This window comes from Nilaparvata lugens, chromosome X (assembly GCF_014356525.2).
Source record: "Nilaparvata lugens isolate BPH chromosome X, ASM1435652v1, whole genome shotgun sequence".
Lineage (NCBI taxonomy): Eukaryota > Metazoa > Arthropoda > Insecta > Hemiptera > Delphacidae > Nilaparvata > Nilaparvata lugens.
In genome coordinates, this window is record NC_052518.1 from 45,831,382 (window position 1) to 45,849,802 (window position 18,421).

Sequence of the window (18,421 nt, forward strand, 5' to 3'; positions counted from 1 at the left end):
ATAATTATTGTTTTCAGAGTACTTTTACCTTCGTGTAAATTGTGGAATTAGATGATTTTTTTTAAAGTAGTCAAAACAGCTGTTCTACAGATGAAATATCTTGACTATGACTGTGTACTTTTTATAAACTGCTCTACCTACCTACCTCATGCACGAGATGGAGGCTACAAAGTCTATTTCTAAAGGATAGGGTGGACCCCCCATTAGTTTCCCAGGAAAGAGACTCATGCCAGTTGATAGATCTGATAGATAACTACAGGGTATGAATTTGAAAAAAATCGTTAGAGCCGTTTTTGAGAAAATCGTGAAAAACATGGTTTTTAGTCATTATTCGCCATTTTTCTCAACAATATTACGGAGCTCCTGAAATTTTCCCAGAAATGAGACTCATGTCAGTTGATAGGGCTTATAAATAGCTATCCATGGTATAAATTTGAAGAAAATCGTTAGAGCCGTTTTCGAGAAAACCGTGAAAACATGGTTTTTTAGTGATTATTCGCCATTTTTCTCAATAATATTACGGAGCTCCTGAAATTTTCCCAGAAATGAGACTCATGTCAGTTGATAGGGCTTATGAATAGCTATCCATGGTATAAATTTGAAGAAAATCGTTAGAGCCGTTTTCGAGAAAACGGTGAAAAACATGGATTTTTAGTCATTATCCGCCATTTTTCTCAAGAATATTATGGAGCTCCTGAAATTTTCTCAGAAATGAGACTCATGCCAGTTGATAGGGCTTATAAATAGCTATCCATGGTATAAATTTGAAGGAAATCGTTAGAGCCGTTTTCGAGAAAACCGTGAAAAACATGGATTTTTAGTCATTATCCGCCATTTTTCTCAAGAATATTACGGAGCTCCTGAAATTTTCCCAGAAATGAGACTCATGTCAGTTGATAGGGCTTATAAATAGCTATCCATGGTATAAATTTGAAGAAAATCGTTGGAGCCGTTTTCGAGAAAAACGTGAAAAACATGGTTTTTTAGTAATTATCCGCCATCTTGAATTGGATTTTATTGAATTTCTTATTGTCGGATCCCCATGGTATAAGGACCTTAAGTTTAAAATTTCAAGTCAATCGGTTAATTAGGAATGGAGTTCTCGTGTTCACAGACATACACACACACACACACACACACATACACACACACACACACACATACACACACACACATACACACACACACACATACACACACACAGACCAACACCCAAAAATAATTTTTTTGGACTCAGGGGACCTTGAAACGTATAGAAAACATGAAATTAGGGTACCTTAATTTTTTTTGGAAAGCAATACTTTCCTTACCTATGGTAATAGGGCAAGGAAAGTAACAAGCAAAAACAAAAGGTGGGGGAGTATAAAATCTTTGGTCAACTCCCACACCATAAATAAATAAAATAAATAAATAACCCGGTTTATTGCTTCCTTAAACAATTGAAAAAATAAATCAATCAAAAGCTGTGCAATTCAATAATAATCAGCAGATGCTGGGGTATAATTATCCTTTTTCCATAGAAGGATAGTGTACAAGTGTGTTTTGTAAAGTTTTCTTTCAGCTACTTCATTTCAATCCTTGAAAAGCCATACTTGTTTGAACACGTTTTTCATTCTCTGCCAATCCTTCCTTGTCTTGCTACTCTCTGCCACGTCGCTCCGCCGCATACTCTCCTGAATTCTTCATCCCATCTGTACGGGGCACTTCCTCTGCTTCTGCTCAGCGTGGCTGGGTGCCAGTCGAGTATTGTTTTGGTCCTCCTTCCATCCGTTGTCCTTGCGATATGGCCTGCCCAATTCCATTTTCTCTCCATTATCATTCTACCTACATTTTCAATTCTTGTTTCATTTCTGATCCATAATTTGGTTTTCCTATTCTTTTCACTCCTATCATTATCCTTTCTATCGATCTCACACTTGCTCTAAGTTTCTTGATTATTTTTTCATTGAGAGTCCACGTTTCGCAGCCTTATAGAATCGCTGGTAGAATAAATGTTTGAAGTGGGCGTCTCTTGCTTTCCATGGGAATATTAGATCTGAGGAGATAGCTGTATTTCTTGAACATTGACCAACCTATTGCCACTCTTCTAGTAATCTCTCCCCATTTTCCATCTCTCCTCCCTATTCTCTGTCCTAAGTAGATGAAGTGTTCAACTGCTTTTATCCTTCCGTCTTCGGTCTCTAATACTCTCTCGTTACTTTCACTGTTATAAATCATTACTTTTGATTTATCAAAATTTACTTTCAATCCAACCTTTTTCGTTACTTCAATCATTTCCTTCATCATTTTACATACTTCTTCGGTGCTATTTCCTGTAATAACAATATCATCGGCAAATTTCAATGTATTCAATTTCACCCCATTGATGTTGATTCCTTTTTCCTGCCATTCTAATTCATCTAAAGATTTTCCAGAACTGTATTAAATATAGTATTAAATATAGTATTAAACTGTATTAAATATTTTCGCTGATGGTATATCTCCCTGCCTTAAGCCTCTATTTACTTTAACCACTCTACCTTTTCCTCTAAATTTGAATTCAATTTTCATGTTTCTGTAAATGAATCTGAATAATGCCAGTACTTATTGACAATTCCCAAGTCTTCAAGCGTTCGTAATACGGAAGTTGTGTTGACTTTATCGAATTCTTTCTCGAAATCAAGGAATAGCAGCACTAGTGGAAATTTATACTCATTAGAATTCCTTATCAATTCCTGCAAGACTAGGATGTTATCCAGCGTAGAGAAGTTTTTCTTGAATCCGGTCTGGTTGATTGAAGTTGCTGCCGTCAAATATCCATCTATCCTGTAGAAAATTACTGCCATGAATATCTTGTAAATATTTGATAGGAAAATTATTGGTCGGTAATTCTTGATTTCCTTCCTATTACCTTTCTTGAAGAGTAATATCAAGTTAGCTTTGAGCAATATTTCAGGAATCTTTCCACTCATAAAGCATAAATTGAATATTTTTGTTATTATTTCAATAACTCTTCCGCCACCTGCTTTTAACTCCTCGTTTGCTATTCTATCAGGGCCTGTTGCTTTTCCCTCCTTGAGATGTTCAATTGTGCGCTTTACCTCACTCTTCAATACCGGTGGACATTCTTCATTTCTACATTCATGTTCTCCAATTTCTTGTTCTGAGTTACATTACTTGTTCTTTTTGTTCATCTTTTTCATTCAGATTCTCATAGAACTCGCAAATTATCCCTCGTATACCTTCTATTTCTCCCACTTCATATCCTCTCTCATCTTTTATACAAATCATTGTGTTCTTTCCAAGCAGTTGTTTTCTGTTGAACTCTTTAATGCTATTTCCAAATTTCAAGGTCTCTTCTAATTTCTTTGTTTTTCTTTCAGTTATCCATTCATTCCATTTCTTTCTGATGAGTTTTGAAATTTCACTGAATTCTATTTTATCTCTGCCAAGTCTTTTAAGCTTTCTTCTTTTCTCCAATAGCTTAACAATCTCTCTTGGAGCCATAGTACTTCTTCCTCCTCTCTTCAATTCGTATCTCCATTTTAAGAGCTCTGTGGTCGCTTCCTGTATTTATCTGGTCTTCTATGTCTACATTTTGAACAATACATCTCTTGTCTACGACGAAGTAGTCGATTCCGTTTCTGGTTTCTCCCTCTGGGCTCAGCCAAGTCCATTTCCTTGTCTCATGTTTCAGGAAGAATGAGTTCATCAAATACATGTTTTTACCTTCTACAAATTTGACTAGTCGTCCGCCTCGCTCGTTCCTTTCACCTTATCCATACCTCCCCACACATCTTTCGCCTCTGTTTTTACCAATTTTTGCATTCATATCTCCCATAATGATGTTGAATTTGCATGGATCATTCTCGAGAGCTTCTTCCAGTTCTTCATAGAAGTCTTCAATTTCCTCTTCTGATGACGCTGGAGTTGGTGCGTAAACTTGTATCAGTTGAGTTCTCCCCTTTATGCGTCCATGGACTTTCCAAATTAACACAGAGATTCGGTGTGTGTACTGCTTGAAACTCACAATTTTCTTTTCTGATGTCTTGTTTATTTAGAATCCTGTTCCTCCTGTCGCGCCGTTTCCATTAAGATAAAACATCTTATCATTTTCCATGATGACACATTGCTCTCCATCCCTTCTTACTACTGCGAGTCCTACTATATCCCACTCAATGTTTTCTAGCTCCTCTAGCAGCTGCTCTATCCTCCAATTAGCTCTTAGAGACCTACAGTTGTATGTGATTATTTTTATATTATCTTTTTTGTTCACATCTCTATTTTCTTTGTTTTTTCCAAAATAGTTTTCCGTTTGTTCCCTTATTTACCTTATATCCTTATTTACAATTGCTGTTCCGATCCGTGGTTGCTACTGTTGTTTTGATGTACCTTCCTTTTCTGGATTATTTTCTTTGACTCCATTTGTTATGTATGCCTCTATAGTATTGTTGTTCTTTTTCTTGCCAAGCCGTCCAGTGCTCACACATTGTTCAGTCATTGTAGGTGAATCTCCATCTCTAGGTATCCTCTTCTCCTTGTTGCTATTTTCTCTCAAATCTTCAAGGCTGAAGAGCTTTCCTTCAAGTAGTAACTTGTCTCTTCTCAATGAGACATTTATTCCTTGTTTCTTATATTGTGACATGAAATGTGATAACTCTTTCCTGGTGGCGCGATTATTAAAGTCAAAGTCTTCCTGTATCCTGATGTGCTTATAATTTTTTTCTTGAGACAGTTTCGATTTTTTCCCGAGTACATCATTCCTTGTAAAAGTCGATGTGAACGTTACTCTGATTGGACCGTTTGTCGATTGATTCAGTCTTTTCAGATACTCCATATCCTGGTTTCTGATATCAACGCCGAGGTATTTTAGTATTATCTCTTTTCTCAGAATCCAATGTTCTTCACTGCCCTCCACGCCGAAAATTATTAAATTTCTCCTTCTATACTCTTCTTGTTTCCTCTCTTTTTCCGTTTGGATTTTATTTTCCACATTTTTTCTCAAAGTTTCAAGTTCTTCACTGAGACTACCGGCGATTCCATCAATCTTCGTCTCTAGACTATCTAGCTTTTCCAATTTTTTCAGTATCTCGTCTAGTTCTACTTGAATACATAAACATACATTATACTACATGCATACATACAAACATACATTATACATTATTATACATTTTCCTTGAATATTATAATAAATTTTTATAGTATTCGAAAATTGTTGCCTCAATATACTTTTCCCTATTACTCGATTCTTGATTTTTCAGATCTATTAAACAGAAAGATATTTTAACTACGAAACTGCAACATTCTTAGATAAAGCACAGTCGAGAAGAATTTTTTGGCAATAAATAACAATAGATAAAAATTTATTTCTGGCTACAAAGACGTTTGCTGGCTGAATGAATTCGCCTGGCTAGGTAGGAAGACCAAAGTCCAAGTCTTTATCTTCCGCACAGCCCCTACCCATTGCAATTCATCTGTGAATTCTAACCTCACTAATTAACTATTATTTTCGGATCGAGAAAATTATACAGAGTTTTCTTGTATATAAACAGTATATAGACTCTAGAAACACAGTGTCTAGTAAGGTTGCGTTATAGTAATAATATCTCACTACGCTTAAAATTTACGAAATCTACAGTTGAGCACAGAGCTCACAGAACACAACCTTTCACTTGACTTTCTTATCTCGCCCAACTCCCCAAAACACCGTTTCAAAATCCTGGCTCGACGCTCCTGCTTCTGCCTCACTGAAAACGATATGCTGGTTTAAGTTTAATAACATTATAATATCCAAGAGTCTCGTCTTCGTAAATGTAGAGTAGTTATTAGCTTATTCATTATTATTTACCTACCTATCAATCTATGTATCTAACTGTCTTATAATAATTACTAGCAGGTAACCCGTGCTCCGCAAGGGTCTATTTTAAAACTTTACAAACTGAAAACTTGACGTAACAAAATATTGGAAAATTGAAAATAGGCCTATAACCATCCTCGGTTAATAAAGAATCTTTATGCAAAATTTCAAGTTATTCAGTCAATTAGTTCAGACGTGATGATGCGTCAAACATAATTTTCCTATCCCGTTACGTGTATAAGCCAGTTCTTTCCATTATTATAGTATAGATGGATTATTTATCAGTATCTTTGAATGAGAATAACTTTTGAACGGTTTGAGAAATCGATGTGCGGTTTTCACCATTCATTTTCTCTTGAAATTCTGTATCGAAATCATCTATTTTATGACTACCTTCCAATTTAAAAAAATGAAGTTGTATTTAAAATGGCGGTTCCAAGATGGCTGACCAAAATTTTGATGGGACAGAAAATCAGTTATTTTTATTCGAATAGGATCCCAATCATACCATTCATCTAATCTCCCTTTTAAAAGAAATGTTCAGCTGTTTCTATACAACAACTGGAAGCATGACAAATTGAAAACTTGATTTAATGAAATCTTGAAGAATTGAAAATAGGCCTGTAATAATCCTCGGTTAGTTAAACTATATGAAAAATTTCAAGTTAGTCAGTTGAGTAGTTCAGACGTGATGATGCGTCAAACATAATTTCTCTATTCCGTACGTGTATAAGCCAGTTCTTTCCTTTATTATTAGTATAGTGATACGGTAACTGAAGAAAACATAATACTTTGAAAACTCATAGTATCATATTGATTTTTCTTCAATACATCAATTTTAGTATCGATTAGATCCTCCTCAATTTGAATCAGGCAGCCTTTTGCTTCCCCAATTCCAAACAAAATACCTACAAATTCGTTTCACTCCTAATTTGTGTCTAATAGTAGGCCGACATTATAACTGAAGAATATCAATTATTACGGTACTAATTTTATCATGATCTATCTATTCATGCATTTCTTATAAATTCCAATGACACAGCATGAAACCCATGTCCATTTCATTTGTACTGGTTGCAAAATTTTACATAGAATAATTAATTGATAAAATCTATGATCAATCTTAATGAAAACAACTTACTTCAAAAAATAATTTATAATAATACGTTTCGAGGGAAAAAATTAAGTAAAAAAACGGAAGAATCGGGATTCGAACCGAGGAACATACTCGCGCCGTAACCGAGTACTCTATCGCTAGACCACGGCTGCGTTCAAATTATGATGCCTTGTACTAACGTCCTTACTTTTAAACAAACACATTTTACAACAATGTAAGCTATTCTGAATAAAATTTCCCATAAATGGAATTTGAACATTAATCATAAAAAATCCAGAAAGAAAATTAAAATTTGGGCTTCGAGGTGCACGATTTTGATATTTTTAGAATCTATGTGCAAAATTTGGAGATCTAAATCATTACCGTTTTTCCGGTATGCAATCCACAAGTTGACATGTTTTGAACAAACACAACAAGCTGGCCTACTCTCTCTTATTATAAAGATTAAGTTGATGGTCTATGTCACGCTATTATCACGCATAAACTTCACCACTGATTAAATGTTGCAATAAAATTTGAAATATACTTTGGATGTCTATTTTCATATAATAATTCTCGTTATTTGAATTTTTAAAATTTTATGATTTCATTTTTGATCATAACCTCTACATTACGACATTACAGAATGATTTTGAATTGAAAAAGTCTCTGCTATTCTCTGATCTAACCTACAATTTAAGTGGGTGTTTATTATCTCATATTTAAAAAAGTAATTAGAACTTTTAAGATGTTTAATAATATGTTAGAGGTAAAAATATTTGTGGTTTGATCGCATTTTTAGCCCAGTACTGGATGGCAGTTTGAATGTTTGTTTTTTAATGTGAAAGTGGGAAATTTTAGCTCAATGACTATCAAATCGTGTGACTCAAGACTCATAAGTTGTAGGGTATTTTCATCAAAATGAGTAATAGTAAAAGAAAATATTAATAGCCCATAATGTTTCAACCTTCACTCGCTTCACCCAAGCCAACTTCCCCCACACACAATTTAGGTCTTGAACCGCTAATGATAATTTAAACCTGGGATAATTCTATCTTCGCAAAACTTGAGTTTCAATGTTCATGACACCATTGTCAGATGTAGATTGAGTTGAAACTCATGTTAACAGTCATCTAGGTTTGAAACAGTTATAACTTAACATTGAACTGACAATTATACCATGAACACTGAAACTTTAGTATTGGGTGAATAAAGCTATCGAAAGTTGAAAATGCTTTATATCGTGTTTTTAATTCATTATTGAACAATTATACCGATAACAATTTCCTCTCTTTCCATACAGTAATTATTTGTCATCATTTTTTTTCAGCCAATTATTAGCAAAAGATGTCCTGTGCCTGTTCCTATGGAATTGTTGATGATTATTGGAGGATCCACATTATCATCTTTTTTGGATCTACCCAACAAATATGGAGTGACTGTTGTTGGCGATATTCCTACTGGGTATGCAATTAATTACAAGGTGCGAAAGCTTACTATAATGATGCTAGATGCGCAAATATTGTCTATCAGTAGTTGTTATTGCATTTTGATGAAATTATATTCATCTGATATAAGGAAAGGCTGCATCAATATTTTACTGGTCTCTGACAATGAATACACACGCCCAGCCAGCAGCCAGACTACTGACCAGTACGGGCAACTCAGTATGGTCAACTGGTCACATTAGTTGACTGAGTGAGGAAAGTCCACCCTCTGTTCTGAAGAGTCGGCCTGTGGTACTATTTGCAATTGGGTTTAAATATTTTAGAGTACTTCTCCATACATTTTTTTAGTGGGTTCAAGCCTCTTATTACCTGAAGTTCAATTCGGAGGCTATACATGTCTTTGTAACGCATTCTCACCTCAATATTTGATCTCCAATTTATTCTTTCTCTGCTGGGAAGAAAGATGCACCATTCGTTCTTATGGTAGTCGGCAGTTGGCATTTTCAGTCAACCCATGTCTGTGAATACTCCCATAAGAATCAATGACTTCTCTGTCTGCTTAGCAGAGATTCATTGGAGTGAATATAGTCTCATAAAACTTGAATATACCTATATTTTAATAATATTCATGTATTTATTTATTTATGGAGACAACAGGTTACGTGTCTCCTTTATGTGTCTCCTTCACATATACAACAATACAAGATTATTATACAATGAAAAAACAATGAACAAAGTAACTTACAATTGCAATATTGTTAAAAGAAAAAAAAACTATAGAAATACAAGAGAAGGATAAAAACAGATGTATACAATAAAATAATTATAAAACGGAATATAGAAATGAAAAGGTTCTAAAATTAAAATAAAAATGTTACAAAGAATGGATAAAACTAACAAATGAATGTCAGAGGACTGGTACCTGCCAATGAAGCAACATAATGAGTAAGAAGTACGAGTACATAGTGCAATAGATACAGCACACCTATATACAGCAACAAATAATCGACAACACGACTGAGAAAGGATATCTCACAATAGACTGTTTAATATTCTATAAAATTTTTCACGAGAGAACCAGAAGATGTCCAGTTGCCCAGAGAAACAGTTGAAAAGTCTTTGAATTCTGTTGACCGGAGAATTATAGTGACTCACAGTTCTGGACTGTGGCACAAAAAAAGAGAAAGTGGAGCGACGTGATATGGTAGATATATAAATATTTACATATGAAAGCAAATATGGGGAATCTATTTTATTATTTAATAAGCTATGAAGGAAAATTAAAGACTTAACGTCTCGTCTTGTTTTTAATGATTTCAATTGAAACATATTTCTCAGAGTGTCAGAGGGAAAGTCAAACGGACAATTGAAATTGAATTTCCTGAAGTGAATGTACCTTAAAAATTTATTTTGTAAACGCTCCAAAAGTAGCACTTGATCATTACAATAAGGGTTCCAAATTTCAGACGCATACTCAAGAATACTTCGGACAAGAGATTTATACAGAAATATTATGGGTGAGACATCATTGAAAGGTGAACATGTTCTCAGGATAAACCCCATCTGCTGATTGGCCCTACTACACAAAAGGACTATATGTTTATTGAATGTAAAATTAGAGCTGTAAATCACACCCAGGTCCTTAAAAGACTCTACCTCCTCCAACGGTATACCATCAATACTATAGATGCATCTGTGTGAAGCTACCAGCCGGGTAAATGATAAAGTTTTGCATTTAGCTATATTTATTCTAAGGCCATTATTCATACACCATACACTTAGTTTATCAACATCCATTTGAAGGCTAAGGCAGTCATCAGGGCTCAAAATCGCTTTGTACAGCTTCACATCATCTGCATACATCAGACAGGATGAACCATCAAAGACAGCAGGGAGATCGTTAATGAAGAGAAGGAAGAGAAGTGGTCCAAGGTTAGAACCCTGAGGCACCCCAGATGTACAGTTGAAAGTTCTAGACTTGAAATTATTACTCTAACATACTGCACTCTTGAATTCAAATAGCTCTCAACAAGATTTGCCAGGCTTGTACAGAAACCAATCGACTTTAGTTTTTTAACTAATATTCTGTGATTGATTGAATCGAATGCCTTTGAGAGATCCGTATAAACAACATCAACCCGCCCCCCACCATCAAGAACTCTGGATACCTCATTGCTGAACTCCATTAGATTAGTCACCGTAGAACGGCCTGACAGAAATCCATGTTGCTCGTCCGCGATTACTCCCTTCACCTGCCTATATATAACTGCATGCAAAATTCTTTCAAAAACTTTGGAAAAGCAATTTAAAATTGATATGGGCCTATTATTACTTATATCAGTTCTCTTACCTGACATGAAGATAGGAGTAATTCTAGCGACCTTCCATTTAGAAGGGAATTGGCCAGTCCTAATCGATAAATTGAAAATGAATTGCAATGGGCTAAGGAGTACCTCTGCACAACCCTTCACAATAAAAGTAGGTATCAAGTCAGGGCCCTCGGAACAGCCAGATCTAAGGCTTCTAATAGCAGACAGGATCTCGTCAGAGGAGACAGAATCAATACCAACACCTAATCCCAAGCTCCCAGACATCTCCAGCTCATTCTCATGCATATCAGGGGCGGCGTGTGTATCAACCTCATACACTGACTCAAAATATTTCGCGAACCCATCTACAACCGCAGAACCGCAGTAGGACTCCCCATTCAGCGACATCGTCGACTCCACAAACGACGTTTTTCTTTTGGAATTTACATAACTCCAAAAGTTTTTCATACTTCCATCTAAGCCTGACTGAATCGATGTCAAATAGTTTTCATGAGACTTAGATATTCTAGCCTTCAAGGATGTTCGTAAACTTTTGAAAAGGTTATCATGATAAGGAGACACTCTTCTCTTTCGTGCACATCTATTCTTAATCCTCAAATCAGAAATTATATCAGGAGTAAACCAAGGAGGGTATTTATTTTTTTTTCCTTCAATACGATCCTTGGAATACACTCATCCAAATATTTGTAGAGTAGACTATAGAACTCGTCCACTGCAGAGTCGACATCAGTACAGCTAAACACAGAGTCCCAACAACAGTCTCGCAGCTTACAATAAAGTTGAAAGTAATCCCCTTTAGAATAATTATACCGGGATTCAAATGGATCACCCGGAGATTCATTTGCCTCCGGAACAGAATAGGAAGCATCAACACCCAATGCCGGGTGATGGCCGTCTTCAGGAAGCAAAGGATCATCGCTTTGGAAGACTTTGGCAGGAAAGTTACAAAGGACCAGGTCCAAAGTCCTACCCAGTTCATTTTTTACCGGATTTAGAGAAACAAGATCATAGAATGACATAAAATTGTGAAGCATTCTTGCCTTAATTGTCCCCACAAAAAGATCATAATCATTTGAGCAGATTTCAGGCAGATTAAAGTCTCCGATAACCAAGAAATTACCGTTGATTAGGCCATTGAGTGATTCAAGGTGGTCACAATAATTGAGAAAGACATTTGTTGAAATTGTCGGCGATAAATAAACAGCATTAATGAAGAAGTGAGTGGAATTTGATCTTATTTTTATTCCGACGGAATCATAACTATTATTAATGTTTCGGTATTGTGAGCTCCTCACAATGCTCTTCATAGGAATAATGTGGGATATGTAGAATACAATCGGGTTTTGATTCGTTGAAACCGTTTTGAAATTTAATTGAAACATAACAAATGATTTTTTCCATAAAACGTTTCGTGTTGTTGGAACTTAATACATGGGAGTTTTATTGTCTGAACATTGCTGGTATTCATTCAATATAACTCAATGCTTTAGGTTTTGAAATTTTTTGGTTTCATATTATAATACAAGAGAATCTTTCATTTGTTTCATTAACCTTTTGAGAACAGAGGTCTGCTGTCCTCAGAACTATATATAAGTTTTATCATAAATTACAAACAAATTTCATTAGGTAATTTCACATTCATTAGGGCCTGATGTAATTAATAGTTAAATTGGAATGGTGATTTAATAATTTTGAGAGTTATTTTTGTATTGCTATTATAATATTAGAAAAAGTGAAAACATATTAACAAATTACCAACCCATTCCATCACCAACAAAATCACTGGCAGCATAACTAAACAAATTAATTAATGGATAAAATAACATATTCACTTCGATTTAGGAATTGCCAAAATTTCCTCATTGCTCAAATTGCTCATTGCTCAAATTTCCTCACCATCAGTCATTGATCACCGCATTTAAACTTCATTTTTTAGTTTTATTCAATTTGTTATCATTCGTCCAATTTAATTGACACTTCTTTGAATTCAATTTAGACTTCTATTCCACTGTTTATATAATTTTAGCTAAGACATGAATATCGGGTAGCGCACAAGTTTATACTTATGCTGGTCGAGCAATAATATGAAAAAAATACATTTGTCAGTTCCAGGAATATTGTAATTGATTACTGGTATATTAATTAATTTATTTGTTCATTGTTGCATTCTGGTATATTAATTGTTTTGAAACTTTTGGTAATTAAAATCTGACTGGTTTTTGCTGCACAAAATAGTATAGAGGCAAAGGTAATAAATCAAATCAAATAATCTTTATTCACAAAAAAAGTAAATACAGCAGCAGAGACAAAATATACATAGTGAATATTCCCCACAAAGACAACAAGTCTGGGTGTGGGGAAAATGATCAGTGCAAATGATCAACTAATAATTATGAAAAGAACATTGTTAGAACAAGTTTGTTATAACTTGATTTCTATTTAATATATTCAGTTTATTTATGTCATGAATTCATCATGAAAATAATCAAAAAAATAAAAATATGGTAATAGAAATTATTTTTTGCAGTTTTCCTGAACCAACCCTTCCACCTCTGTGGCTTTTACCAAAGTTGGCTGTTGATGGATTTTTAATAGCATTAGTTGCATTTTCTGTCAACATTTCAATGGCTTCAATTTTTGCAAAAAGAGACAATTATGATATTGATGCCAACCAAGAACTATTAGCTTCTGTAAGTATTATGTTCTCAATCTTATTCATTTATGCCCGGTTGCTGAGTCCACACATAACTTATGTACGATCGCTATCGGAGTCATTAGTGCCATTAACGTTGCTCATTCGCCACATAAGTTATGGGCTATATAAATTATGTAATCATAAGTTATACCGGCCATAACTCGCTAAATAGGTTACTAAATAGGTTAAATAGGCTAAATAGTCGTCGTCCGGATCAGTACATTTATGTCTTCCATAGCTGACTTATCTGCCCGAAGTCGTGCTGTTAAATCTGCCAAATATTTATTTTAAACGTGATAAATCAGAGTATTCACATATAGCAGTTGAGTTGTGAAAGCCGAAATGTCATCAAAAATTCAAATAAAAACAATAGTAGATTCACATCAACCGGTCAGCGTTGTTTGAATGGGAAGCATTGATGCAATTCATAGAGAATGCTCCCAGTTTGAATTGAATAATAACAAATGGCTATGCATATTCTCCAATTTTTATTGAAAGCTACATTCTATTTTCTTTGTTAATCAATCAATGCTCGGGATTTATTGATTCATTGAAACGACACCTTGCTACTATTAAGGATAGATAGATGAAAGGCAACAACAAACAAATTAATCTTTCTAGTTTTATTACCAAATTTATTGATATTCATTTTTAAAAACCTGTAATTGTCGCTATTGCAGATTTTATGAGCAAATTTGTCATTTTGACTATCCTGAAATAATGCAGCCTACCTGCTGCCTACTGCACCTGCGTAGCGAGCGCAAAATAAACGTACTGCGCATGCTTAGCGAGCGTAAAATAGCGATGATTTCTGTTACCGCAAAAAAAGAAAAAATGAGTAAATATAAATTCATTGTATTTGCCATCAAAGACATCGTTCATCACGAATTTGTTCTTCCTGGGCAAACCGTGAATCTCTTATTCTACTTTGAAGTGCTCAAAAGATTCGAAAAGTTAATCCAGATTAATCGGGTCGGAAAAGACATTTAAGCTGAATGGATGTTTACATCTTCTTTCTTGTAACAAGCTACCTGACTTCGGCGGTTAACTTGAGGTTTTTCAGCCGCCCTACAGACCAGATATGATTCCTCGCCTGAAATGAGAGGAGAGAATTTTTGGCCAATTGATGGAATCCAAGCAGCTGGCTAATAGCTTTTATGACGCATTCAATGGCAAAAAAGTGTTTTACTTATGCCAGTTGTCTTCACCTCTAGCCGTATGAGAATAACATAGTTGATATAGCTATTTAGAGTAATAATTTTTGTTTTTGTCTAATTGTGACAACTTTGTATTATTTTTCTGTTTTTGTTGAATTAAATTGAATGCTGGGAAATCGCTTTGGCAGTGGCAGTGCTGTATCGAGCAGGAAGAGCCTATTTTGTAAGGTGCCAGAGAAATGAAAAAGTTGGTTCAATAAATTTTGTTCTAATTGACTCAGTCCTATTAATTTCCAGATTAACTTTGTAATATTGTAAGCCTTCATTTATTATCTGCATACTAGTAGTTATAAGCTTATAATGGTTGTGGATTTTAGATGAAATAGTGATTGGTGATTGTATTTGTGATGCAGGGTTGTGGAAATTTGTTTGCATCATTGTTCAGCTGCATTCCGTTCTGTGCATCGCTATCAAGGAGCTCGATTCAGTACTCGGTGGGCGGCAAGACTCAGTTGGCCAGTGCCATTTCATGCATCTTTCTAACAGGGGTACTATTGTATGTGGGACCGTTCTTTGAGCCACTTCCAAACGTAAGTAACATAACATATGATTCAACAATGCATTCTACACTAACAATTCGTATATCGATATAGGATACTCACAGTATTTATTTATCTATTTACAAAGGCAACTCTCCACAATTATTTTAAGCCCAGGTGATGATGATACAGTACAAACGTTTCTATTTCAGATGATTTCATGGATGGATCAATAGAGAGGTGATGAATAGCTGAAATGAAACTTGAGAATGAGTAGCTGATATAAAATGAGAGAGAAATGAAACCTGAATTACCTGTTAATACTATACAAAGAACCTACTTGCTACTTACTAGTGTCAAAATTAATATTATTTATTCTTTATATATTCATGCTTTATATATTTATGCTTATATATTTATACTTTATTAACAAATTTAGATAGCCTACTTAGTTTTAAGTGAATTTCAGTTTACTTATATCCGAATCTCTAAATTACTCAATTGTGTAGAAGGCTTTATTTTCCAGCCATGTCTCTAAAACCATTTTGAATATATTTAGAGGGACAGTATGGGAGCTGGTGTGTAATTTACTGGAAAGGTTGAGGCTCAGATGAAGATGGCTATTCTGTGTCTTGGATAGTCTATTGTAGGGTATATCAATTGTTTTCTTGTTTCGTGTATTATGTGATTGTACTAAGAGTCGGTGGAGTAGAGTCGGGAGATTTTCTTTAATATAAATTTGGCTTTTAGGATGTATAGTCCTGAGGCTGTTATGATATTTTAATTCAATAAAGTGTTGTTTACATCTGATGGAGGATAAGCATGAATCGAATAGCTTTCTTTTGCCACTTCAGCACTTGTTCAGCATCATATGCATTCCGCCATAGGAGATTCTCATACATTGAATGGGAGTGGAAAAAAGCAAAATATGGGAGAAACATAAATTTTTTGATTAATTTCTTATAGTGTATTTCAGGTTGAAAAGCCGAAAGGTTGTACGGGCAAATTTCCTGTATAGTATTTCAAAATGTTCGTGCCAGGTCAATTTTTGACCCAAATAAATCCCAAGCAGTTTTGTTTTCTTTGTTTCTTGTTTTAAGATCAAATATTATATACTATTTCTTCTGTTTTTTTTTTTGTTCAAATTCAGTAAATTAGCCTGGAACCAAAGAGACGCTTTCTGCAATATTTGGGAGTTTCTATTTTGTACAGTTTGTATAGCCTTGTCTGCATTGATGATTGTTGTGCCATCAGCATAAAGAATTGTTTACAAGGAAGAAAATCTGGGAAGTCATTTATGTAAGTTGTGAATAGTAGAGGTCCCAGTATTGAACCTTGAGGGACACCTTTCTTAAAGGCTTCATTATTCACTAATACAATTTGGGCTCTGTTTTGTAGATATGATTCAAATAGGTATAGTGATCTTTCTCGTACACCATAGTGTCTTAATTTTATTATTAAGATGTCATTTGAGATAGTGTTAAAATTTTTCCAAAGGTCTAACAGGGTTGCACAGGTGTGTTGTTTATTCTGAAAGCCTCTATGAATATCAGAGACAACCTTTTCTACTTCGTTCACTGTTGATCTTTTGGACCTAACGCCATACTTTGCGTCACTGAATAGATTATTACTCTTGAAAAATACATATAGTTGGGCATGCATACAGTATTCTACTATTTTTCATATTATTTGGATAAGCAAAATTGGTCGATAGTTACTTGGGTCTGCCTTGTTGCCCTTTTTGTATATTGGTCTGGTAATTGTTTTTTTTTCATTTCGGGAATGTTCCTTGCTTTGAAAGTAATGAGCATAAAACTAAACTATATAAAATTAACATACATAAAATACATAAATCATAAAATAAAAACAGAGGAAACAGGTAGCCTACAAAGAACATGGCTTAGAAATAGTGTAGCTATAGTACATTATGACTAAATACTCCTCCATCTTGAATAATTCATAATATAACAAGTTTTTGAGGCTAGGAAGCTTTTTTCAAATCAAATCAAATTGGTTTTTATTATCATGATTTCAGGGTACAAATATTCATATTATACAACAACGTTACATCTTCTGCAACCAAACAATCATAAATAAAACTTACAGTTGAATTAAAAAATTAATCATTATAACTAAATCTAGTTGTTATTATATCGTAGCTCCAGAAAATACAACATTATATTTTAAAAAACTTCATGAAAACTCTCCACAAAGGCAAAACCTGTGTGTGGAAGAGGGTCTTGGCGATGATTGGCTAACGTCGGACTGTCCCCATACTTGCATCTATCACATTCTTGGGTAAACCAGGTATTAATATCAGAGAAAATTTGAAGTTTAAAGGATTTTAAGATTAAAGCTGTATTCTTTCTGAATATATTCTTATTTGACAGGGATTGCAGCTTCATAGCTAGATTATTGCATTCTCACAGTCGCTTTCTATACTGTATTGAAGCTAATTTATCTCTTCCCCTATAAGTTTTCTATAAGTTGTATAATTCTGAATGATTAAATAAATGAATAAAAGAGATGAAATGAAAATATATTGTCAAGAGATACTGTCTCTGTGCCAAGTGTTAATTTTAAATAAAAGAGACTTGTATTTTAATTGTGTAGGTGAGCGTTTGTAGCCAGTTGTGAGAAGTGGTTGTGGGTTGAAATTGATGATATCAAATATTTTTTTCTAATGATAGAAGAAGAAAAAATAAAAATCGCTATCATGAATTTAATTTGAAGAGACAAATTAATACATTGAAAAAACAATTTGAATTTTTGAAGTGGGACTCAGGATATGTCAACAATGAAGCCAATGAAACAGCTGTCTCTGGGATACGGCCTATTCAGAGATTTCGAAATAAGCGCTTGTTCGATTGCACAGAGGCGTTTATTCCACTTCTCCGAAAGTGATTCAAGAGTAACTGCCGGCAAGCATGGACATTGAAATACCTATAGTTAAATTACTTCTTGATGAATTAAATAATGATTGATATTATTCTATAAAATGTTTACTAATTCAACATAAGACATTTTAAAGCTTACTGTAAAGTTGTGAAGAATATAAAATATGAGTGACAACTCTTAATCGAATGTGTTCTCAAGTGAGTGTTTATTTCAATTAATAATCACTACAGTTTGAAATCTTGATGGAGGTATTATATTTCGGGACTGTCTTTTCTGTGGTGGCAGTTGCATGGCATATCTTGAGCATGTTGTTCATCTCCATTTGATTCTGCAGTATCAAAAGTATGGATGAGATGCCATATATTTCTTCTTAACTCTGTTCCATTTTGAAGGGTTATTATATATGACCGAGGCTGCTCAGC

General features: G+C 34.4%; 1 protein-coding gene across 3 annotated transcripts in view; it reads left to right on the forward strand.

The window, feature by feature from the left end:
- The window catches only part of LOC111050246 (solute carrier family 26 member 6), a 75,699-nt gene that overhangs the window by 48,269 nt on the left and 9,009 nt on the right, over window positions 1-18,421 (forward strand). For all 3 annotated transcript variants that reach the window (XM_039441218.1, XM_039441220.1, XM_039441221.1), the window contains 3 exons: window positions 8,263-8,396; window positions 13,238-13,400; window positions 14,976-15,152. In XM_039441218.1, the coding sequence (XP_039297152.1) occupies window positions 8,263-8,396; window positions 13,238-13,400; window positions 14,976-15,152 (474 nt within the window). The remainder of the gene's footprint in view (window positions 1-8,262; window positions 8,397-13,237; window positions 13,401-14,975; window positions 15,153-18,421) is intronic.